Source organism: Nyctereutes procyonoides, unplaced genomic scaffold (genome assembly GCF_905146905.1).
Source record: "Nyctereutes procyonoides isolate TBG_1078 unplaced genomic scaffold, NYPRO_anot_genome, whole genome shotgun sequence".
Classification (NCBI taxonomy): Eukaryota; Metazoa; Chordata; class Mammalia; order Carnivora; family Canidae; genus Nyctereutes; species Nyctereutes procyonoides.
This window is the reverse complement of record NW_026575126.1, coordinates 76,243,466-76,269,774: the sequence shown is the minus strand read 5'-3', so window position 1 is coordinate 76,269,774 and position 26,309 is coordinate 76,243,466. Positions and strand designations below refer to the sequence as shown.

At 43.0% G+C, this 26,309-nt stretch overlaps 1 protein-coding gene across 1 annotated transcript in view; it reads left to right on the top strand.

Moving 5' to 3' along the window:
- Positions 1-26,309, top strand: part of CALN1 (calneuron 1) — a 483,340-nt gene that overhangs the window by 448,697 nt on the left and 8,334 nt on the right. Inside the window, exon 5 of the mRNA XM_055341425.1 lies at positions 21,670-21,826. Within this exon, the coding sequence (XP_055197400.1) occupies positions 21,670-21,826 (157 nt within the window). The remainder of the gene's footprint in view (positions 1-21,669; positions 21,827-26,309) is intronic.

Genomic DNA, 26,309 nt, shown 5'->3' with positions numbered 1-26,309 from the left:
GGTGGTAGATTTTATGCTTTCTGAGCTGTTATGAGGTCTGTTGTCTTTGAAGATGAATCAAACCTGCTAGGTGTCAAATTCTTAAGTAAAAGCATTTTCCCTTAAAATCTTGATGATATCTGTCTAGTGTCTCCTAGAGTTTAGACTTGCACAGGACATGTCCAAGAGGGCCTGGTTTTCTTACTTGGAAATTAACCTACTTTTTATGCCTAGATGTTTTGCAGAATTTTTTTTTCTTTATTTTTGCATTTCAAACGTGTCACCAAGATATGTCCAAGTGTTGGTATCTTTCATGATTCATGATAAGCCCTAAAGATCTAAAGAACTAAAGTTTTAGGAAGTATTTTTTATTATTATATATTTTTATTATTATAAATTTTGTTAAAAAGTTTTGGTTATTGCTTCTGTTCTATGTCTTCTTGATTCTTCTTCAGAAATAATGGTTTTTGGGGAGCCTGAGTGGCTCAGTCGGTTAAGCCTCTTCCTTCAGCTGAGGTCATGATCTCAGGGTCCTGGGATCAAGCCCTGTGCCAGGCTCCCTGGTCAGTGGGGAGCCTGCTTCTTCCTCTTCCTCTCCTGCCCCCTCTGCTTGTGTTCTCTCTCTCTTTCTGTCAAATAAATAAACAAAATCTTAAAAAAAGAGAGAAAGAATGGTTTTCTGTATGTCTCTATTCTATGTCCTTTGTATTTATCATCTTCTCTCCTATGCTTTTCATCCTCGAATCCTTATTTCTGTATGTCAGAGCTAATGATATTTATTTTGCTATCTGATTCATGAAGTCTATTTTCTCTTCTACAAATCTTGCTCTTTACTGCTTCTGTTGTCATTTCCGCTATGGTGTTATTAGATTTTTAAAACATTACTTCTCATATATTAACTAATTTCCATCTAATCAACAACTATTTGGATATAAGAGTACCGTGAGGAGCACAAAGCAATTTCTGTGTAAAGTTTACTTTTATTCCCTGTGTTTTTCAAAAGTATGTTTTCTTCAGTTTCCAAAGTGCTTGGTTCTCCTGCAATTTTTGTAGGATTTTTTTTTCTTGAATTCTTTTCACAGGTTGCAAATTTTGTGTGTTCATTTTCTCCAGTACACCCATCCATTGCATAAAGTTAAGATTAATAACGGAATAGAATTTGCAATAAACTGGCGTGAATCTCTGAGCCAGCAACATTTTTGGGTGGGGGGAGAGCCAAGAACATGGCAGGTGCATTCAGGGAAGTCCCTCTCTTTGGGGCTGCTTCTCTGCAAAGGGTAGAGGCAGAATCTGGGTCAGCTTTTCTTCTCCTGTTTTCTGTTAGACCCGACCTTCACTCAGAGCCACATCCAGCTGTGTGGGCTTTTCTTTTGTTCTGCTTCCTGCTCCCGTGGTGTGGTTACTCGTGCCCTTGGAAATTCCTAGTGTATCAATTAATGTTGCACAACAATGCTGCACAAGAAACCACCCCCAAAACTCAGTGGCATGTAATCAGAGGCACTTAACAATGATGTTCTGGGTCTGCGGAGTCAATTAATCCAAGCCGAGGGTCAGCTGGGAAGTTCTGCTTCCAGCACGAGTTGGGTTCCCGTCTGTCCCACTTGTTTTCATTCTGGGCCCAGTCAGCAGAAACTCATGGAAAGATTTTTGCACTGAGGTGTTATTGGTACGAGAAGGTGTGCCCAGCTGCCTCTGCTTATGCTACTTCTCTACCTTCTTATTGCCCAACGCAAGTCACATGGCCAAGGCCTACACCATTGGAGCCAGGATATACTCCATTTGAAGTATAGAGAGTAAGAATTTGTTTTGCAATTATTCAAATTATAACACCCAGTTCCCCTCTGATGTGACAGTCCACAGTGGCAAAGAGCTTGTAATGAAATGGCCTTGGTCTATCCCACTGCTCTTCTGATGCCCTCTCATCACCAAATCCAGCAGGGTTGGTGGGTTTGCTCCAGAGTCCTTCATCTCAACTCCCTAACTTTCCTGACATGATCTCAACTTGCCTTTTCAAGTGTTTATATGGAGCTGCTTATTTTATGGCCTCAGTTGTCTTGTTTCTATAAAATGTTTATCTTTAGCTGATTAAAATTTCATAGGCAACAAATAAAATTTTAAAAGATGAGGTCGAGATGTATAATTGAATCCAATAAATGTAGCATTGCACAGCTTTGCTGTGTGCTCAATTTGTGATCTGAGAGGCAAAGCCACCTGCTCCGTGTGTGATCTGAGTATTAAGAGGGAAAGGCTACAGCTTAACCACAGCCTGAGTTTGTCATCTGGTTCCTAAATTGGAAAGTTATACCACTTACCCATGTGCCATGTTTGTGATTTGGTTACTAAAACAGAGTTGTAATTCCTGACCACATGCCTTCGTTGTGACTTGGTGAGATGAGCACAAGGAAGCATAACTTACCCAAGTGCCATGTTAGTGATCTGGTTACTAAACAGGGGCCTGCACAGCCCAATCAAATGTTGTGTTTGTGATCTGCTACTTAAACAGTGTGCTGTGCCATATTCCCACACACGGCGATTGGGTTCCAGTCACTAAAACAGAGGGCCATATGGCTTAACACAGTCTGCATTTGTGGTGGGTTCATGAACAGAGAGCCATGGGCTTAACCCCGGGGACTCCTGTCTGGCTGTTTTTCTGGAGGACGAAGGTCTCTGAACTGCACGGGGTTTCCTCTGGGAACTAAAATTGGGTCAAGGATATTCTAACTAATTAGGGATTCTAAAGGAAAAGTCACTACCTTCATTTCCATTCTCAATCTCAGAACAAAGTACCTTAGGTCTCATCATTTTTAACCGCTAATGCTAACAGTCTACAGCCGGGAAGGGACACACAGTTCTTCATTGCTATTCTTCTCTCTCTTCTACGTACTCGTTTCTTTTCTGCCCCCCATTCAGTCTAGACCCATTTGATTTTGGTCTTTTGATTCTTTTTTGTCCTTTTTTCAAGTTTTTACATAATTTCCAGTTACTTAACATACAGTGTAATATTAGTTTCAGGTGTAGGATTTCATGATTCATCACTTATATACAACATCCAGTGCTCATCATGACAAGTGCCCTGTATATTAATCCATCACCTATCCAGCCCACTCCTCACCCTCCTCCCCTCCAGCATCCCTCAGTGTGTTCTGTGTAGGTAAGAGTCTGTTTTCTGGTTTGCCTCTCTTTCTTTTTTGCCCCTACATTCATCAGTTTTGTTTCGCTTTCCTCTGACTTATTTCACATAGCTCCATCCATGTTGTTGCAAATGGCAAGGTTTCATTTTTTTGATTTTATATGTATATACATATATATATACACACACACACATAATCACATCATTATATACATAATATATATATATATATATATATATATATATATATATATCCACATCTTCTTCATCCATTCATCAACTGATGGTCATTTGGGATCTTTTCATAATTTGGCTGTTGTTGATAATGCTGCTATAAACATCAGAGTGCTTGTATCCCTTCAAATCAATATTTTTGTGTCCTTTGAGTAAATACCCAGTAGCACAGTTCCTGGATCATAGAGTAGTTCTTTTTTTAACCTCTTGAGGAACCTCCACACTGTTTTCCAGAGTGACTGCACCAGTTTGCATTCTTTTTTCTTTTTTTAGCAGTTTGCATTCTGACCAATAGTGTAAGAGGATTCTCCTTTGTCCTCATCCTCACCAACACCTGTTGTTTCCTGAGTTGTTAATTTTAGCCATTCTGACAGGTGTGAGGTGATAGCTCATTGTAGTTTTGATTTGTATTTCCCTAGTGATGAGTGATGTTGAGCATCTTTTCGTGTGCCCGTTGGCCATCTGGATGTCTCCTTTGGAAAAGTGTCTATTCATGTCTTCTGCCCATTTTTAAACTGGATTATTTGGTTTTTGGGTGTTGAGTTTGATCAATTCTTTATAGATTTTGGATACTAAACCTATAGCAGATATGTCATTTGCAAATATCTTCTCCCATTCTGAATATTGCCTTTTAGTTTTGTTGATTGTTTCCTTCACTGTGCAGAAGCTTTTTATTTTGATGAAATCCCAACAGTTTATTTTTGCTTTCATTTCCTTTGCCTTAGGAGACATATCTAGTAAGAAGTTGCTATGACCAATCTCAAAGAGGTTGCTGCCTGTACTCTCCTCTAGGATTTTGATGATTTCCTATCTCACATTTAGGTCTTTCATCCATTTTGAATTTATTTTTGTGGATGGTGTAAGAAAGTTTCATTCTGCATGTGGATGTCTAATTTTCCCAACACCATTTGTTGAAGAGACTATCTTTTTTCCATTGGATATTCTTTCCGGCTTTGTTGAAGATTAATTGACCATATGGTTGAGGGCCATTTGTGGGTTTTCCATTCCATTCCATTGATCTGTGTGTATTTTGGAAGGTCTTTCGATTCTTTATCCTGTATCTAGTCATGTTTTCTTCATTCATTGTGCATCCCGTGTTTTCCATTCTTTAATTATGATGATTATCCCTGGATTTTATTCAATTGATCCTTTTTTCAACTTTCATATGTAATCATGGCCCATTTTTTGAATATTTCCATTTGCCATGCTTCTTTTTGTGCATGGGAACTTTCCTCAGTGCACTGAGTATTTTACCCATTTCTCAAGACAGCATGTGTTCATTCTTCCATTACACCAATACTGAGCTTGGGCCAACTTTTGTTGGGTGCTGTAGAAATAAAACCACCAACAGGATATATCTCCATCCTCAAGGATCTTCTGGTCTATTGGATAAAACAGAAGTGCCCGCAGACAATTTTCATACACTCTCATAGGTGCGGTGATCAAGTTGGTTATGGAATAACATAGATCACAAGTGAGGGGAAACACATTCAACCCCAGGGGACTCAATAAGGCTTACCAGAAGAATGTTAGAGAAGTTTAGACCTGAAGAAGGAATTGGTTTAGAGGAGGGCATGGGCCAGAGGATGGTGTTCCAGATACAGCAGCCTCCAAGTGCTCAGGATAGGCAGCTCATGGAGGAATCATATGGAGGGGTGGGATGAGGCAGGATATGATGGCAAAGCCAGATCATAAAAGTTCATAAGAAGCTGTGTTGAAGAACTTAGACTTAATGATGAAAGAAATAGGGAATAATTGGAGGGTTTTCATAAGGTCACCTTGGCTTCTGGGACCTTATTTCACAACCAGTACGTAAATCCAGAAAGGTCCCAGTCCTTGCAGACTGGATGAAAGTAAAGCCAAACCTCACCCATTTTTCCACCTGAGCAGCTCTTGATTCCTTATCTACATTTACAGGTGGTTGCCACCTGTCTCTTCTCCCCCCACTCCTAGCCCATCAGAAATGGCTTTCCTTTCTATCCTAAGGTCGTCACTAAGAATTACTTGACTGGGGTCATGGGTGTGGTAAAAGGAATGCTCCAGAACGAGACAAGTAATGCAATGATATTTCACCCTATTGCTTTGCGGAATGCCCGATGGAAGCTGTCAAGAGAATCCTAAAAGCCTAAATGACAGTCCATAAATGAGAAAAAAAAGCAGGTATGCTATAGCCATGAGGAGCTTATATTTCACTGTTCTCAGACAGAATTATGTGTTGGTTGACTTCAGTTTCCAGCCTGGAGCAGAGATGGATGCCATGAACCTAAATACAGAGGTGAAATTGGATATCACATCATTAATAGGCGTATCAAAATTATGTCTTATATTTGTATTACCTTGCATTTTCATTAAAAAGATTTAACATTCTTATTTTATTTGATACTCCCAAAATCTCTGTGAGGTGGCTTCTTACTATTATTGTTATTATTACCTCATTATTACTATTCTTATCATTTTATTAGTAGTAGTATTCTTCTATATTAAATGGATAAAGAAACCTATTCCAAGCTGTTAAGTGACCAGCCTATGGACACTCAGCTAGTAAGTGGTACAATCCATCCTCGATTACAATTCTATTAGTCTCTACATACAGGACACTTCCATCAGCCCCTGGCACAAATGCTCTGAACCCCTTTCTGTGTTTATTTGCATGGGGATCCAGAGGTCTCAGCTGATTAATAGCATTTTCCAGAACTGCCACAGTAGACAACCAAGGGGTGGTTAATACATTCTGGACTTGGAATCAGTTGAATCTTCTCTGTAACACCTGACCAGGTCACACTGGCTCTTGTGTGGGCCACAACAAAACAGAGGTTCAGGCAAGCAAAATGTATGAAGTACAAATTGCTGGGCATTTTAGAATAAAAAGAGTTTTATGCACATAATGACCCTATGATATAAATGACACTCTATATTTCATGGGGGAAAACTAAGGAACAGAGAAGTTTAGAAACTTTGTCTAGGTCACACAGCCACTACAATGTGACAATGTCTGGATATAAACCAAGGTCATGAGACTTTTCTCAATGTATTGCTACTGAGGACTTAGACACACACACACACACAGGTTTTTCATTATGCCTTCCCCTTCAGAGACATCTGTCTTACGTGCTCACCTTAACACTCTACATCCTATTAATAATACAAACCACTCGGAGCCTCACCACGTCCCCTTAAATTTGCAAAGGGGAATTGTGTGTGGTTTTTGTTCTTAAGAGTTGCTATGAGGACACATTTTTCCTAGGCCTCCTGCTTGATTCTGATGGTCCCACTTCTTCTTTTTCAGACATAGCAGACTTCAGACATCTCCCAGGGGTTGAGTAGAGTGGGCTCCTTATTGGGACCTTTGGCCCCTAAACTTGACAGTCCGGTAGTGTGCACCTCCGCCTGACAAACCACAGCATCCCCTGTGTTTGAACTCTCAAAGATGAGATGATGAGTTCTGGCCAGAGCTGAGTAGGCTTTTAGTAAATTGCCTTTTCAAACAAAAAACAAACATAAACCTTTTTATTGCGGTGCTAACAAATTACAACAAATTTTGTGGCTTAAAGAAACATAAATGTTTTCTCTTAGCATTCTGGAGATCTGAAGTCTGAAATTTGTTTCATTGGGCTAAAATCAAGGTGTCGATGGGGCTGTGTTCTTCCTAGAGGCCCTGGGGGGGACACTGTTTCTTTGTCTTTTCTAGCTTCTGATGGCTGCCTGTCTTCCGGGCATGTGGCCCTTCCTGCATCTTTAATGGCACCACCGCTTCATCATATTGCCTTGTCCTCTTGCATCCAATCTCCCTCAGCCTCCATCTTATAAGGACCCTTGTGAATACATTTTGGGTCCACCCAGAGAGTCCAGGATAATCTTCCCATCTCAAGGTCCTTAACTTGGTCATATCTGCAAAGTCCCTTTTACCACATAAAGGGACAGATTTGCAAATCCTGGGATGAGGATGTAGATGTCTTTGGGCTGTTATTTAGCCTTCCACAAAACCCATGTCTAGGAGGGCCGAGAAACTCTCACAGGTTCACTCCAGTAGGACAGATCAAGCTGGTAGAAAGGTACTGAGATGAGTGATTGTTATTCAGTCTAAGGTCCAATCACCATAGCAATTGAGAGTGGGAGCACAGAGCTGTTAATGTCCTCTCCTTTGACCTATACTCAGACACCATACCTTTAATTTTACTCCAGGGACTGCACTGCAGTGCAGTGATTATATCCATTTTAAGAGGAGAAACATATTCCTGATTCTTACCATGTGACATATGACTTACAGAACAGTGTGTCCCTGCTCCCTGCCCTCCAGCACCCCCAGCCCCGTCCCCAAGCATGTGTCTACCTCGGGGCCTTGGCACTAGCCATTCCCTCTGCCTGGAGTGCAGGCTCCGCAAGGGGCCACACCACCCACCCTAACCCCATTTATGTCTCTGCCCAAATGGCCCCATCTCACAGACATGCCCCTGACATCCTCATTTGAAAGTGAACCATCACCACCACCCCCAACCCCCAACCCCGACCCCTGCCAAGAACTCTCCAGCCTCCTTCTGGCTTCACTGGGCCCATGACATACCTCACCATCTGACCTTCTGTTCTCTTCTTTGTTTCCACACTTTAGGTCTGTCCCAACTATATTCTAAGCTCCATGAGGACGGGATTTTCTCTGTCCCCTTCCCTGATGTATCCCCAGCACCTAGAATAATGCCTACCACTTAGCAGGTTCTCAACATATATTTGTTGAATAAGTCAAAAAAAGCATACAGAGAAAATAAATATCCCAGCCACAGTCAGAGTCTGAGGTCGACCCATGGCTGTCCCCTGTCTCAGGGGAACCTGGCCAGCACGTTTTAACTGCCACACTGGGGAGAACAAGGTGCACACCCCAAATCCAAGTTCAGATTAAAGCAGCAGAGGGTGTGGCCCTGGCAGAGGGAAGCAGAAGGCATGTGCTAAATCTGACATCACAAATTCCACTCCCTTGCTTCTTATCTTTGGCTACATTATTTAACCTCTCTGAGCTCCAACATCTTCATCTGTGAAGTGGGCATGAGGTAGCCTGCACTTCCTCAGGGCAGTAACCCCTCGAGGCTCCAGTGAGGCTGGAGCTCCATGTGCCTGGCAGAAAGGAGGCCTGCCCTACATCTGCCCTCTCCTCCTACCTGCTACCAGACCATCAAACTGGAAACTAGGCATGTGACATCCAAACAGTCTGGTCTTATTGGATGTCTTGTCTCAGATCTGCAACCAGAGGACCCATTATTGGGCACAGGTCCTAAGCAAGTTCTCTATATTTACAGATTTTTTATCCGGAAAGGCACAGTCAATTAAAATGCAACCCTTTTTGACCCATACAGCAGTGAAACACATCCACTGTGTGCCTGGGTTCTGTGACGAGACAGAAGCCACATGGAGTCTGTGGCCACGGACCCTGACCACACCGTGTCAGTACATGCACAGGGACCAGCGTTTGCTCCAGGGCTGGGAGGCCAGTTCATGTGAGCACGCACTGCTGTGCTGGTCTGTGTTCAGGGCCGTGCTCGAGAAGAAATACGAAGGTGGAGATACTCTGACTGCTTTGGAGGGTGACTGACCTCCCAACGCAGGGGGCCTGGGACAAATGAGGGCAACAAAACACATCTTGCTGCATTGCATGCTGGGTGGGAGACGGGCCCCTTTAGGGTGCCTTCTATGCTGCTCGTCCGAGATGGCCTTTGAGGAGCAGCAGATGGAGAACCACTGCCGGGAGAGGCTGGGCCCAGGGTCTGAGCTCCCTCAGGAGCGGGAGCTGGTGGGGGCACCTGCCAGGGTGCCAACCAGGGCAAGTCAAAGCAGCTCCTCGCTTCCATTCAGAATGGGGAGTCTCTTCCAGAGGGCAGAGCTTTCTCCATGCCAGCCATAGATTCTGAGCCACAAGTCTGCTTGCTCCATGAGTCTGGAAGTTAGTAGAAGCTTCCTTCTGGAATGTGCCAATAAATAGGCTCTGGGGTGATGATGGGTCTTCATCTTTTTTCTGAGTCACCACTGCATTCCGGGGAGTGTCTGCAGAGGCTGTGCCATGACTTACAACCCAATCCCCGTGCCAACCTGAATAGATTCCTTGTAGGACCATGGAACCCAGTATATCCTTCTCTCTGTCCTCATGTCCCCACATCAAAGGTGGGGAAACCACATGAGTGAGATGGATCTATCATGGCCTGACACCTGCTCTTGCTTTCAGGGACCTCCACCAACCTCCCATTCCTTTGCCCGGCCTGCTCATCTTGTCCAGGATCCAGATGTGTCCACCCCTTTGCTCGTGGTGGGGAGGCATCTCACAGTGAGACGTTCCAGTTTCCCTTCTTCCTCCATGTGGGAAAATCTTAGAGCCAGAAAGGACTCTGGAAGTCCCCCTGGTGACAAGGGGTCTCCTGCACTTCACATCCGGACACGAATGACAGACTGATGGGAGACAGACCCATCTGGGGGGAGGTCTGCTTATTAGATGGGAAGCTGCGTTGTCCATGTTATGGGGCCAGGCATAAAAGAGAGGCCATGGGCAGGAAATGCTGCAGATCTAATGACCTTGATCTTCAGGACACACTTAGACAATGGTTGTGTATTTATGCTGCACTGCAATAAATGGATGAGAGCATTCAATCATGCGTGTAGAACTCTGGCTGCCCAAGATCCTGTACAGATATTCCAGATGATGGGGGGGGGGGGCTGCCGTGGCAAACTGTAAACAATTGCTCCTCAGGACTGAGAAGCTCTAACCCACAGACTTGGGCAGCTCTCTCTTGGTAGCATGATGCCTTTTGCAGATGGATGGAGAAAAGAATAGAAGTAGGCAGTGTTCCAGAGATTATTCAGCCCATCCTTCTCTCCATGCTTCTCTCTGTGTCCTCAAATTAATTTCATACCTTCTGTGATGAGTGAGTTTGGATCCACCTAAGGTCTGATCAAGGAAGCTGGGGCCTCCAGGCTGGCAGGCTCCTCACAGCATGCCCCGCAGAGGGCGGAGGGCCCGTCCTTCCTGCAGCTGAGTATTTCATCTCATCAAGAATTCAGGACTTCACTGAAGACTCAGGCGCCCCTGAGGTTGTTCTCACAGCAGGAAAATACATTCAATTACTCTGCTCCTCCACCTTGAAATGGCAGAGAATCTGAACTTGGGAGGTCCCATTGCACAGGGGCTTATCCTGGTCTGCTGTAGGATTTGGGGTTTAGTGACGTTGAGTGGGCAGGAAGGCAAGCGAGAAAGACTATGCTTGGAGTGAATGGAGGCTTCACGTTTCTTCATTCAGCAAACACCTGTCTTGCATCGGGCTGGGGCCAGGCTCTGTGGTCGGACTGACGGTAGACCCTGTGTAAGGCAGGTGCACGCCTTCAGAGCGCTGGGCATCTAGTGGCAGAGGCCCAGGAGTAGCCACAGAAGGCCCGTGGGAAGAGCAGTGATAAAGAGCCCCCGGAAGCCCGAGGCACCAGCCGGTCCCACCAACTCTTCTGTTTGTGCACCTGTTTAGAGACGACAATTCCCAGCGTCCAATGACGCGGAGCGCAGAGCGGGAGGGCCTGGCAGGTTTCCTCACCGCGGTAGACAGCCACGTGGGGGCAGCATGCCCCGGTCTCCCTTCCCTACTAGAATTCCAGGTATCTTTGTACAGACTTGAGTGAGCAGGAGAATCCCTTGGAGGCCTGTTGGATGCAGGTTGCTAGGTCCCACCCCCTCAGAATCTCTGACTCAGTAGGCCCGGCGGGCGGTGGGGAGGGCTGGAGAAATTGCATTTCCAACAGTTTCCAGACGCTGCTAGCACTGCTGGTCCAGGTAACACACTTTAGAACCTCTGTGTTAGACTATAGGAGGATGTGCAACAATCTTCCCACCTTGAGAGAACCATGCTTCCTGAGCAAGAGAGAATTTGCACCCACAAAGTGGTACCCGAGCTATGGCCCCAGGAATCGGGGATGGAGCTCGGGGTACCCACAGCTCCTGACGCTCAGCAAAAATCCCGCGACCAACCGGGCAGTGAGCGACCAAGATAGCCCACCTAGTCTCTTCTTCTGCAAGTCCTGCATTTTCTCAATCAAGTATAGATGCACAAAAACAGCAGCAACTGTAACATCAGATTAATGACAATGTAGCTTGCCTAAGGAAAAAGATACAGAGGAGGAGGTGCCTCTGAAAAGTGCATCAGGGAAGAATTGTAGGAGACTCTGTTTGATATTCTTTAATATGTTAATCTTTAAAAGCAATGCAAGAGATTTTGGATCAATTTTAAAAAAAAGCAACAATAACAATCTGGGGACAAAGGGAATGGACTAAAAGAATGACAGAAGGAATCAACAACACTGCAGAAATAAAACCTTCACTGGAGAGAGTAGGAGCTGAATTATCAATGAGGAGAAATATCAATGATGTGAAATACAAAGCAAAGAGATGAAAATGATCAGGGAAAAGTTGGAAAATATGTAAACGATGGTAGAGATTTTTAGAATAATGTGTGTTCCAGAGGAAAGGACCTATTCGATGGAACAGGAGCAAGACAATAATCAAAGTGGTTGTCCCAAAACAGCAGGAGGCAGAAAATGACATTGGTGTAAACATTAAAAACCCCCTCACACACACACACACAAAAAAAACCCTTACAAAACTCCAGCCGAGATCACTCCAAAAACATATAATAACACAGCATGGAAAACGTTTTTAAAATTCAGTGGATAATGCACTATTCCTTCTGGTGTCCAGGAAGAAAAAAATGATCATCCAAGTAAAAACTTAGGCCACCATCTGATCTCTTTGCTCCCCCCCCCCATACTAACCAATAGAAGATCCAGAGGAGTTTCAACAGAGCTTGCAGGGGAAGATTTGTGTGATTCTAGAATTTCATACTAAGCTAAGTTTCCTGTCATAGGAGATGGTGAGAACAACGTATTATCAGATTATAAGAACTCAGAAAATGTGGTGTTCACAAATGCTTCATTATCAAACTATTTTTAAAAGTCCTCTTAGTAGATATTTGGCTGAAAATCAGGTACTCAGGGTTGGGACCGTCATAGAAAAATAAATGAAAAAAAAATAATAAATGAGTATTGAAATAAAATACAATGAAATGGCAGTAGCCACAATTTATAAATTCTGTTGTAAAATTAAATGTAGAAACCAAACACTATTCTAGAAAATGCACATGGTAGGAAATGTGTCATAATAAATCTCCAATTAAACTTAACCAAGACTGTAAAGTGTTGGATAAGAGGTTAGAAATAAAGGTATTATAAACTTTCTTATCATGTACAAGGGAAGATGAGAAAATGCAATTTAATTTCTTCAATTTGATAATATAAGAAATTATAGCTTAAGTAATGCACTTGATAAAATGGAAAGATATCCCCCAGTATAATCAAAACTAGGATAACTGTAGGTTAGGGGTTTTATTTTTTATTTTTTGCAAAAGACAAAAAGCAAAGAAACTATAGGTAAAGCTGAAGTCTAGAAAGCAGAGGATGAAATAAGAAGAGTACAGCCAAAAATGTTTATGAAATAGAAAAATGTAATTAGCCTCCACCATGGGAAGGCAAAGAATCTGAAGTTAGATTTTTTTAAAAATCCAACTCGATTCTCTTTATAAGACACATACTTTTTAAAAGAGACATGTATTGGGGGCACCTGGGTGGCGCAGTCAGTTAAAGTATCCACCTCTTGATTTCGGCTCAGGTCATGATCCTAGGGTCCTGGGATGGAGCCCCACATTGGGCTCTACACTCAGCATGGAGTCTGCCTAAGATTGTCTCTCAGCTACTCCCTCTGCCCCTCCCCCTGTCTAAAAAATTTTAATAATAAAATAAAAATAAAGAGACATGTATTTAATACAACACAGAAAGTTTAAGAACCAAAAAGGAGACAAGAATTTAGCAGAAAATCCATTCAAAAAGAAAACAAGCATAGCCATATTGATGTAAAAACAGATTTTTTTTCCAAATAGAAGGCACTTAAATTTTTAGAAAATTATTTTGGACTATATATGCCTGAGAAATTTAATATCATTTGATAGCACGGGTGATCTGAAAAGTAATTTGATATATCTTGAAACTTAGGGCTTCTAGGTTTTTGTTTTTAAATTTTTATTTATTTTTAACATGCATCGTATTAGGTCCAGGTGTACAATATAGCGATTCAACAATTCTATACAGTACTTGGTGCTCATCATGATAAATGTACTCTTTAATCCCCATCACCTGTTTCACCCATCTCCCCACCTGCCTCCCCTCTGGCAACCACCCATTTGTTCCCTATTTAAGAGTCTGTGGGGTGGGGGTGTTTACTGGTCTTTTTTTTTTTTTGGCACTTGAATATTTTTTTAATGACTGGTTGTGTATATTGATAAAAGGTATAGTACAATCCTATACCTGACTCCCATGTGTGGGTTTTTTTCCCCACACTACCAAGCAATTCTCCAACACTAACTAGCTGAGTGTCCTACAATCCAACTCCATTCCAACCTTATCTACCTGGAGACAATATCAGATTCTAGAAATTGAGGATTCAATCCCGCAAGACTGACCTCCACTTCAGCTGCCAACTGCAAGTCCAGTTTGTTACCTGTACTTCTGACTGGCTGCCTGTAAGTCAAAGATTCCCGGGACATCCTTTTTGGGTTCCATTAATTTGCTAGAGTGGCTTACAGAACTCCGGAAACCAGTTTACTCACAGATTACTGGTTTACTGCAAAGGATATTAAAGGACACAGATCAATGGCCAGATAAAGATATACAGGGGATGAGGTCCCAAACAAAGGAGCTCTGTCCTCATGGAGTTTGGGGCCTGGCACAGTGACACATGGAAGTGTCCTGGTTCACTAAGCTACAAGCTCTCTAAATCCCCTCCTTTTGGGTTTTTATGTGGGCTTCATAACAATGAAGGCACAATTGATTAAAACGTTGGGCATTGCTGAATGACTCAACCTCCAACCCCTTTCTTCTCCCTGGAAATCAGGGGATGGGACTAAAAGTTAGGACCCTGTATACATGATTGGTTCCCCTGGCAACCAGCTTTCCATCTTAGGAATTTCCAAAAGTCACCTCACTAACCAACTCAGCTGGGGTTGAAAGGGACTTGGGAATAACAAAATACCCATGTATGGCTGGAAAGCAGTTGCAGGAACTGAAGCCAAGAGACCAAATATTGTAACAAAAGATGCTCCCATTGCTCTTATCACTTCGGAAATTCCAAGGATTTTGGGAGCTGTGAGCCAGAAACCAGGAACAATAAATGGAAGATGAAAACTATACATTTACTATAAATCACAGTATACACACTGCCCATTCTGTAACGGAGGCTATAACCTGTTTATCCTGATGTCCGCCCAATGCCTTTTCAAAATACTCCATACCCTCTCCCTTGGTGTTGGCATCCTTTCTGATGACTTTTATTAATCACCTGTATGCAAATGACTTCCAAAGCTATATCATTAGCCCATATCTAGATATCCTCCTGGGCTATTCTGTTGGGCTGTCCCTCAGGGGCCTCCAGGGCATGCATCCAGAATTCACCTGGTCTCCTTTCTGTCTAGGCCTGTTCTTTCTCTGTTCCCATCCAGCTGAACATAAAACATAGGGCATCATCCTGATTGGCTCATTCTCCTTCATGCTCCACACACAATGAATCATTAAGGCTTGCCAATCACAGTCTTAACGTGGCTCTCTTGCATGGTTCTTCATTCTCTCAGTCACCATAGCCCAGTGTTAAAAAATGATTGAAGATGACAATTTAGGTGATGAAAGAAAACTTTCACACTTTATGAAGCAGACAGTTTGCATTCGGAGAACTGCAAAATGGGGTGGGAGACAGGAAGGTTTTTTAGGGTCACGCATAAAGAGCAAGGAAGAGAAAAACAGAAAATATCTGATTGCCTGGGGACACACAGTCAGCCTTGTTTGGGGTGACAAGGCCCAGCATTAGCTTGGTGTTGGGGAATTGACTGACTGGACACATTGCACTTCTCAAGAGGAACATTTACAAGGACACAAAATTTATCTAAATTCTTATTTGCTGATGTGAACCTCATGAGTGGTTTCCTTCTGGACCTAGAACTGTAGGTTTCTAAACCTATTGCTTCAATGGAGTCCTATTTCATCATCTTGCCCCTTGTATACCGAGGATAATCTTTTTTTTTTAATTTTTATTTATTTATGATAGTCACACAGAGAGAGAAGAGAGAGAGGCAGAGACACAGGCAGAGGGAGAAGCAGGCTCCATGCACCGGGAGCCCGACGTGGGATTCGATCCCGGGTCTCCAGGATCGCGCCCTGGGCCAAAGGCAGGCGCTAAACCGCTGTGCCACCCAGGGATCCCAGGATAATCTTTCTCAAGCTGAAACTCAATGAAATAATTTCTTCAGTAAAACTCCTTTAGGGGCACACCATTCTGCCCAAAAGATAAAACAAAGCTCCATTACTCAAAAAACTTAATCTAGAATTACTGTATAACTCATCAATTCCAGTTCTGGATGGTATCTACCCAAGAAAACAGAGCAAGGACAAGATCAGATATTTGCACTCTGATGTTTGTAGCAGCATTATTCACAGTAGCCACAAGGTGGAAGCAACACAGTCGAACCAAAGTGAAATTAGCCAATCACAAAAGGATAAACACTGTATGATTCCACTTATATGAGGTATCAGATTCATATTAGACTATCTACAGAAAGTAGAATGGTGGTTGCCAGGAGTTAGGGGAGCAGAGAAAGGGATGGGGACATAGTGTTGAATGGATGTGGAGTTTCAGTTTAGGAAGATGAAAAAAGTTCTGGAGATGGTTGATGGTGACGGTTACACAACAATGTGAATGTACTTCATGTCACAGAAATTACTGAGTATCATCCTTCCCACAGATCTCTCCTCATCTCCCACCATCTTCTACTGTTCCCAGTCCTCATAAGAACTCAATCTATGGCCATTCATGGAACATGTCAGCTTTCACACCCTAGGTCTTGGTATAGCCATGAATTGTGGCCATCATGTCCTTCCCCCTTCCCTTCCCCTTGCCCTCCTCCCATTCCCACTCACCTGGCAAATCTTCTTCCTCTAGGTCTCAGGTTGCATGTCTGTCCTACAGGAAGCCCCCTAGAACCTGCTGCCTTTCCCAGGGGTTCCCAAGGCCATCCTGTGCTCCTACTTGTCATGGCTCATAACACGTTGAATTAAATCACTTATTGGCTTGTCCTTGGAGAGCAAGATTCAGGTCTTGCTCACCTTCGCATCTCCATCAGTGTCTGGCATGGAGTCAGCCTCAATAACTATTTATTGAGTTAGGAAATCAATCTTTTGTGCACTAAGGACTAGCCTCATTTAAGAAATATTAGGATTGTAGGATATAGTTCTCTTCATAGACTTTAATGTGTTACTCATGGTCTTTGACAAATCAAGCAGTCCCCAGAGAATAAGGTTATAGGAGAGAACAGATTATAATTGTAAGGCTACGTAATATAATTAATGAAGATAAATAGGTTTGTGTTATTGACCCTGCAGAGATATCATGATGGAAAACTCCTTATGTTCCTAGAAACTAACAGATGTACAGGCTGCATTCTTTAACCATGATCCACCACAAACAGAATAAAACAACAAAAACCAAACCTAGAAGAAAGAAAAACAAGTAGGATTATAAATACAAAATGAGATATAAGAAGTACTGAGGGAAAATTAAAACTGTGGTACTAGTGTGTATAGTTACATGCTAATTTTTTGGCTGGTTGTCTGAAAAAAAAACATGATTCCAAAATTGACTCGAGAAAAATTAAAAAGTTATGGGACTGATAATCATGGAAGGAATACTTTTTGGCATAGTGATGTCTTTTAAACTTGTAAAAGAGATTTATTCTCACAATATAGAAAACTTGGAATCCTACATAATTAATTTTGCTTAACTATTAGTATCCTGTCATTAAAAGATGACCCAGATGGCTGAATAGAAGAGAAATAGAGATTTCTGGAATCTGCATCTTGCCTTCACTTTGTCATACTCTGGCTGATTCTTTTAACCTAATTTTTGATTTTCAGTGAATTTTCAGCTGGTTACAGTTTCTTCAGGTCTTCCAGCCCTTCAGCTGGTCTTCCAGGAAAATGCTTACTCATTTTCTCAAGTCTCTTTGATTTTGTCACTTTTTACCTTTGATCATGGCACACTGGGTGGGTGACCAAATTTTCTCATCTGTGACATCTATCACCCTCACCATGCATTTTGCCAGCCTTCTCCCAGCACCCTGGCTAACAACCATATGCTCCTCTATCAGATCTAAGGAGCGATTAGACCATAGGTCAACCCTAAGTGTGTGTCATAATTCACTGTATAGTCAGTAAACTATCAGGCAGAAGACAAAGCTATTTCATACCTCCACTTCAGTTGTTCTCACTTACATAAATGGCTTTGAACTTGAGTCATTTAGATTTCCAGCAAACTTTAGTATCACCATTTCATCCGTTAGAATAAAGGCATATTTAAAGCAGGAAAGGATTGCTTACAAAGAGAGAGAAAGAAAGATGTCTAGAACTTTCTTTCACTGTGACCAGACTAATTTAAAATATTATCTGTATTCATTCTTGGCCAAGTTACACTGCCGAAATCCCAAAGTCTTTATGACCAACATAAGGGTTTATTTCTCTCAAATCACATGCCCTTTGTGAGTTAACTCCACATTGTATTCATTCTAGGAGCCAGAATAAAGGAGTAGCCCCTATTTGGTGTAGGTGTTCTTGTAACAGAAGGGAGAAAGAAATGGTAGGAGACAAGATGGCTTTGAGACTTCTCTTTGGACATCCATCACTTTCATATATGACTTTCACTGGCATTTAATTGGCCGAAGCCTAACGTCAGGGGGCAGGGAAATAGAATCTTCTCACAGGGAGGGGAAAGAAATAGTTGGAAATAATAAAACCTATTACAGCCCACACTCCTGCTCACAGATTTTCATTTTCCTTCCTTCAGGCACAAAATATACTCCTCCATCCACAAGGGAAATACTCACAAGCCCCATCCAATTATAACATATAGACTCCAGATCTAGAATCTCATGATATACATTAAATCTGGGTGTGGCTTGGGGCACCTGGGTGGCTCAGTTGGTTAAGCCTCTGCCTTCAGCTCAGGTCATGATCTCAGGGTCCTGGGATTGAGCCCCATGTCGGGCTCCCTGCTCAGCATGGAGTCTGTTTCTCCTTCTGCCCCTCCACCCCAGTCATGCTGCGTGTGTGTGTGTGTGTGTGTGTGTGTGTGTGTGTGTGTGTGTCTCAATCTTAAATAAACAAATCTTTAAAAAAATGTGGGTATGGCTCCTCCTGAACTGGAGACATATAAACTGAAAAAACAAATCCCCCTACTCTCCCCTTCCTGCTCCCCACCCCCATCACAATACACACACTCAACATATAAGAAGGGAACAGATTCAGGCTAACCACCCAAAAAAATCCCATCCAGAAAGACAAAAAATGAAGACACATCACAGTCAAAGTCTTGGCGCAATTCTGAAATCTTCTTAAAAAGACTTCGGGGTGAGGAATCTTCCTTGATCAGACCCTAAGTTTTGCTTCCTGAAACTGCTCTTGAGTCCATACATGATTTCAAGCATGGCTCCCAGCTTCACCATCTCGGAGATCCATCCTTTGCACTAGTCGACCAGTACTCATCTGATGAGGGTTCTGGAAAATATGCCTTGCTTGGGGCCTGTGTAGCTTATTCTCCTAATGGCTTGTGGCCATAAAAGGTTGGAAGCCCAAAGATCATTTTAAGTTTTGAATAGTCACCGAGTCTTTTAATTCTAGGCTGTTGGCTCTTGCCCAGTACAGCTCTCTCAAAAACTTAGTCATTTTTAAAATCTATTTGATTTCAATTGTCTGTTGCTAATAGCCACATCCACAATTATTTTGAGACATAAGTCTCTCTAAACTTAATAACCAGCTTCCTTGGAGAGTCACTTAACATATTCAGAGGTTTTAATAAGCAACGCTTAGATTTGTTTTGTTATTTATAGCATTTCTGGGTTTTATCTCTTTCTAGTTGAAAATGAGAAACAATTGCTTCTTTCCATTCTGTAAGACCAGGAATTTTTTAGTTGTCTCTATTCTTGGCTTGCAAACCAACAAATTCTTTCCTGAACTCATCTCGCTTTTTTTTCTCTTTTTAAAAAATTGCCAGATAATTTACATATAACATTACATTAGCTTTATACGTATAAGAATGATTGTATATATTGCAAAATGACCATCACAAAAAATGTTAATTAACATCCATCCTCACACATAATTACACACTTTTTGCCTTCTAATGAGAACCTTTAGGACCTACTGTCTTAGCTTCAAATATGCAATACAGTGTTATTAACTGTAGTCACCATGCTGTATGTTAGATCCCGAGAACTTATTTATTTTATTTATAACTGAAAGTGTCTACCTTTTGACCCCCTTCAGTCATTTCACCCACCATCCACCCCCCGCCCAAATCTGGCAACCAGCAATCTTTGAGTTCAGGGTTTTGTTTGTTTGGTTGCTTGTTTTTAGATTCCATATATAAGTGAAATCATATAATATTTGTCTTTCTCCGTGTTATTTCTTTCACTCTGAACTCACCTCTTTCTTGTGGCACCCTGTCAGGTACAACCAGTTGAAACCATGCTGTTCCCCAAACTTATTACCTAAAGCCACAAGCTCATTCAATATGTACCTGTCCTTTTAGTCATCATAGGCAATGACTTACCAAATGTTGTGCTTCTGCATAGCATTCATGGGTTTTTATCTTTCCAGCCTCTGATAATATTTTTCTCATTTCTCACCACTTGGTCCTGGACCATCAGATTTTAGAATGTTTGTTTTGGTAGCCTCACTTCTGTGTATTAATTTTTGTGCTATTGACTTAAACCAAGTTAGGAAACAAGCCCAAAATCTCTATGGCTAATAACAACAGATGGTATTTCTTATTCACATTACTTATCCTTTATCAGGTATCTGCAGATCTTCTCCACTTTATCCTTACTCTGGGGCCCAGACAGAAGGAACAGCCCCCATGTGAGGCATGCTGTCGTCACAGCAGGGGGGAAAAAGCACATGCTGGAATTGCCTAGTGGCCCTTAAAGCTTTTATTTTTTTATTTTTTATTTTTTTAAATTTATTTATGATAGTCACACACACACAGAGAGAGAGAGAGAGAGGCAGAGACACAGGCAGAGGGAGAAGCAGGCTCCTTGCACTGGGAGCCCAACGTGGGATTCGATCCTGGGTCTCCAGGATCGCGCCCTGGGCCAAAGCCAGGCGCTAAACCACTGCACCACCCAGGGATCCCCCTTAAAGCTTTTAAATGGATGTGGTATATGTGACTTCTACTCACATTCATTGGCCAAGAAAGTGATATGACCAAATTTGATAGAAATGGAGTGGGAGAGTATAGTCCTCTTCCTAGGACAAGAGGAACATACCTGGGGATGCTACACCTGCCCTTTAGCTTCTCTTCCTTATAAACATGGCATTGAACTTGCATTTTATCTTGTTAGAACAAGATACATATTTTCTTTAAAGATTTATCTATTTATTTTAGAGAGAGAGTAGAGGGGGGAGCAGAGTGAGAGAGAGAAGCAGACTCTGTGCTAAGCAGGAAGCCCAATGCAGGACTTGATCTCATGACCCTGAGATCACGACCTGAGCGGAAACCGAGAGTCAGATGCTCAATCGACTGAGCCACCCAGGAGCCCCAAACAAGATACATATTTAAAGCAATATGGGGGAGCACCTGGGTGGCTCAGCAGTTGAGCGTCTGCCTTTTGGCCCAGGGCGTGATCCCAGTCCTGGGATCGAGTCCCACATCAAGCTCTCTGAGGGGAGCTTGCTTCTCCCTCTGCCTATGTCTCTGCCTCTCTCTCTCTCTCTTTGTGTCTTGCATGAATAAATTAATAAAATATCTTTAAAAAAATAAAGCAAGATGGGAATGGCTGGCTCCTTGGGAGATATATCATCTTTAGAGACATGTGCATTGTCTGAAGTATGACACAACTCCAAAGGACGTGAGGTGCACAGGGTGTGCCGAGGGGACAGCAGATAGCTGGATGAGTAGGAAGCCAAACTAGCAGGTGGCATTTTTTCCTCCAGGACTCTCAATTGAAGGGGCTATGTTGCACTCACTGTATTCCTGTAAGTCCCTCCAAGTTCACAAGTATGCATGGAGCTGAACATGATAGAAAACCCGCTCACCTGCTACCCAGGAAAGCTGACAGAAGCTTCGGCAGACCAACTTTGGGGCGTTAGGGCTTGTTGGTCATGCCCCAAGCTGGGTTCTCACCCCTGTGTGCCCGAGACCTTCTCACTCCTCTCTGTCCCCACAGTTCGACATGCAGAGGATAACTCTGGAGGAGTTGAAGCACATTCTCTACCACGCCTTCCGGGACCACTTAACAATGAAGGACATTGAGAACATCATCATCAATGAGGAGGAGAGCCTGCAGGAGACGTCGGAGAACTGTCAAACAGAGTTTGAGGGAGGTAGGTACCCATGCTCCTGCTTCTTACCTGCTTGGGGCTCAGCCCACGCCACCACATCTATCACTGATGGAAAATGTGTTTACAGTCGGGGCTGCAGTACCTTGGACTGGAGCCAAGAATCCAAGACTGACGTTACCAGATCCTTCTGCAAAGATGCAGCAGGTTATTAATTTTGTTCCTTTTTTTCCCCCAAATTCTGCATTTTGGCAGGACCCCTAGTGACCCTGTGTTTCCTCCAGTGATTCTCTGAGGTCTGTGATTAGATGTGCCATTTGTTATGTTTGCCTTTTCTTGCTGGGGGCCCCACAGAGTGCTACAAACAGCCTGTTTATGCTGACAGCAAATGTGGATTGAGTCCAGTGGCTGCGTGACCTTGGCCACCAGGGGTGCCTTCTCGGGGGGCATATCCCTACCCAGAAGCATCAGGATAATTACACCGACTTCTCAGGACCAGAAATGGCTTACCTCTGTGCTCTCCTCCCTGAAGGTGCTGTTCAGAAAGAGCCCCATTCATGAAAGGACTCTCATGACCTTAACATGGAGTTTCAGAAGAAATAAGGTTGCCTTGGGGCCAAAATATAGACCCATGAGAAGCCCTTTTTGGGGGGGCTCAGGAAAGAAAACTTAAGAAGAAAAAACCCTCCTACCTAATTTACTAATTAGTAGAAAGTTCCAGGAAAGCTAACTAATTGAATCCCTCCTTCCAACTTTGAAAACCAGAATCGCTTTAACAACTCTGATGCAAAGAAAAAAAAAATTGAAATTACATTAAAGCAGGCTATCAGGCTACCTGCAATTCTTAACTCATTCAGTGCTGAGATTTCTTAAAGAGAGCAAACTATTATTTCTATTCTTTCTTTCTGAACACTAAACAAATCCATGTACACAGTCGGTAAGCTGTCAAATGGCCACCAGAATGGCATTCGGCTGCCTGGTCTTGGAGTTGCCGCATTGGAGCTGGCCGAGCACTGTGGCCAAGAGTCTTCTCTGGGTGAAGTCAGTCTAGGTAGCCACAGTGGTTCCTTCAGACCTGGCCTCCCGTGGGTCCTGCCTGGATGCACCATGTGCAGGATCAAAAGCCATGACAAAAGAAAACAGGAGGAGATGCTTCTACTCAGAGGTGATAAATGAAATTAATCCAAGCCAGGGAAATAGGGAGTGGTGGGCGGGAATGGGGGTAAACCTGACAGCAATGCCCCTTCTAAAGACATCCAAATTTAAATTTTTTGAAAATGCTATGAATGGCAAGCATGAGCCAGTGGTGGTCCAGAGGTCACCTTGGTCAGCCCCCACGAGACACCCAAGCTGCGGCATGAATGGCTGTATTTGGAGTTGGAGCCACACAGGAGCAGAATGGGCACCACCAAGGCCATTTGCAGCAGGACAGGCCTGGAAACTGGGTGGGTACAGGGGGGCGGGGGGAGGCAGAGATGGGACAAGAATATGGGTAAGTTCTCCTCGGCCTCCCCAGTCTCGTTCCTCCCTGATGGCAGACTGTGAGTTCAAGCAGTGGAAGCATCTGGGCCTCCAACCCCCGACTGTCAGCAACACTCTTGAAGTGGGTGGGAAGAGTATTTCTGGGCGTTTTGTTTTCCACAAGAGCCTTTGTTTATGGATCACTGTTTTGTGCAGAGAAATGTCACAAGTCTTAGTAATTTGGGAAAGGTCAGACGGCAAGGGGAAATAATCTGAACTCTAAGCAATGCCTTTTTATTATTCAAAAGCTCATACATTAATAAACTAAGTGACTGAGAAAGAGATTTCCAAATAGAAATCTTACCGAGTCTGCTTTAATTGATTCAGATGAATAACATCGGCAACAGCTACCATGGCGGGGGCGGGGGGGGGGTAGCTGGTAACTTCCAGTCACTCTACTAAATGCTTTAAACTTTGTGGTATTATTTAGTAAGAGAATCATTGCTTTATGATCAGTAAGTACATTGATCTTTTGAATGACTTCTGCAACTTCGATTACATAATCCGTCTTGCTTGTTTTTCACGTCAGAGAGCTGTCTTTTGTGTCTTGTATTTTAAATATTATGTCAGTGCTGTTTGGCTCCAAACACAACCTCATTGCCTTGTGTTCAGGTTTCAGATTTTTCCAATTTTGGATAGGATCAAAGTCACGGGTGGATATATGCCCATAGCCATCTCCTGTTTAAGGGGATTCCCTGATTGTATTTTTGGACAGAGTTGTCTAGGGAGAGATGCCACACAAGCACTGAGCTCCTCCCTGGTGCCCTTGGACTCTAAGAGTCCATTTGAGACTCAGTGGCTGAGCTTCACCTCTTCCCTTCCCACCCAGGGAGCTCTTCCCTCCTGCTCTTGTTAAAACTTTGCTGCGGCAAAACAAACAAACAAACAAACAAAAGAAAACAACTTTGCTGCAGCAGGCGTGTACCCATGCTGGTTAGCTCACCACGAAAGCCGGGAGATCCATGGGGATTGGGAGTCTTGCCCTCCTTATGTCAGAGGAAGGAATCTATGAAAAAGAAAAAACCTAAAAGGTCTCTGCCTTAAAAGGTGAAAGGGCACATCGTCTCTAAGCAAGGAAGGAGGAAGTGGTCAATGAAGCTGATGGTGTTTGGCAGGGGGGAATTAACACAGCAATCAATGTTTGGGTCAAGACGGAGATTCGGGAGTGCAGCACAGCTTTGGAAGTGCTGATTTGTGCAAGCTGTGTGACACGAGCCAGTTAGGCATTAGCAGGAGGGCTCCCACATGCCACCAGCATCGTTTTACATGAGTGATTATACTTTTCACTCTTAATGAATCTTGAGTCTGAGACTTGTACGAAGATGCTCTGGTTCTGTCCACGGAGTCAGGACATAAACATCATTCCTTCTAATGAATGGAAACATAAAGGAGAAATAGGCTAGGAGCCCAAGGGGTATGGCCTCGTGATGGGTAATGGAAGAGGTTTGTTTTTCTTTTTCTCCTTTTAATTTTCCTTTTGGCTTGATTTTGTTGTCTTTATTTGTTTGATTTTTAAGTCAACACAAAACACAGATATACACGGGCATGCACACACATACAAACACACACATTATTCACACCTGGCTTCTGGATGAGAAGTTACTCGGATTAAATCAGGCACCTGACCAGGTGTCACCCACCGTGCTGGGTGCTCTGGGCATGAGGACATTGAACCTCACTGAATTTAGGGACTCTCTGACATAACCCACTAGTCTGTCACCTATATGGCCCTGATCCAGTGGGAATACCCAACTAAAAGTATTGACTTTCAGGGGATCCCTGGGTGGCTCAGCAGTTTAGTGCCTGCCTTTGGCCCAGGGTATGATCCTGGAGTCCTGGGATCGAGTCCCACATCAGGCTCCCTGCGTGGAGCCTGCTTCTCCCTCTGCCTGTGTCTCTGCCTGTCTTTCTGTGTGTGTGTGTGTGTGTGTGTGTGTCTCATTAATAAATAAATAAAATCTGTAAGAAAATAAAAGAAAAATAAAAAAGAAAACTCACACATTATAATTCATTTAAAAAAGAAAGTATTGACTTTCAGGCACTCCCAATCCTTCTGATGTTTTTTGAATTCCCTTAATCAGATAAATTATGCTCAATGTTCTGAGGTGTCAGTTTTCACTATTTGTGTTCTAATAATTTGGAAAAATAAATAAGTCGGCACCTACCAAAATGGTTGGATACAAGCCTATGTGACTCCCGTCAATGCCCACTCACTACCCATGCTACTTAAGAGTTTTAAGATGTTTTTCTTCAGTTTGACCCCTTATAATCACCAGACTTTTTGCTTTTGTCACCAGATCATAAACTCAGTGACACTGATGAACAAATTCGTATTTCATTATTTGGTTCCAGTTGCTGACATATGTGAAATCAAGTGGTCTTGTGATTGAATCACCTATTTGCTCGTCTCTGGCTCCTTATTAAGGGTTCACATAGAACATTATACTATATATTAAGTTTGATTTATTGCTTCCAGTATGTTTACTGCTTAATTCATACTGATACAGTCCAGGAGGTAAAAGGACAGGGGAACACTGCCCAGCATGCCAGCCAGGTGCTGGTCTTCTGTTAACATACTCAACTGACCTGTCAGCACATCCCGGGAGATAAGTTCTGTGGCCCCACTGGTACAGATGAGGGAAATGAGGCTCAGCAGAGTGCTGTCCCTTGACCAAAGTCAAGTGCCAGGTAAGGATTTGAACCTGAGGCTCTCTGACAAAGCCCTGTCCTGGCCTTTTCATTTGTCCTTCGGCCAGACGTAGGTGTTTCAGACTCCTTACAGAATGACATCCCATCATTACTCATTTTTCATTTCATCACCAGTGAAATCATATTATATTTGGAAGTTGAGGAGAAGTGCAGCAAGTCTGTGTGTGAGCCCTTTCAAGACACATCCCCCAAATGTTGTCCCTAAATGGAATACCAGCTGTCAGATTTTTCTAGACATTCTGACAACACGCACAGCAGAAGGAAGTAAAGCAAAATCATCAACAGGAGAATAAATAGT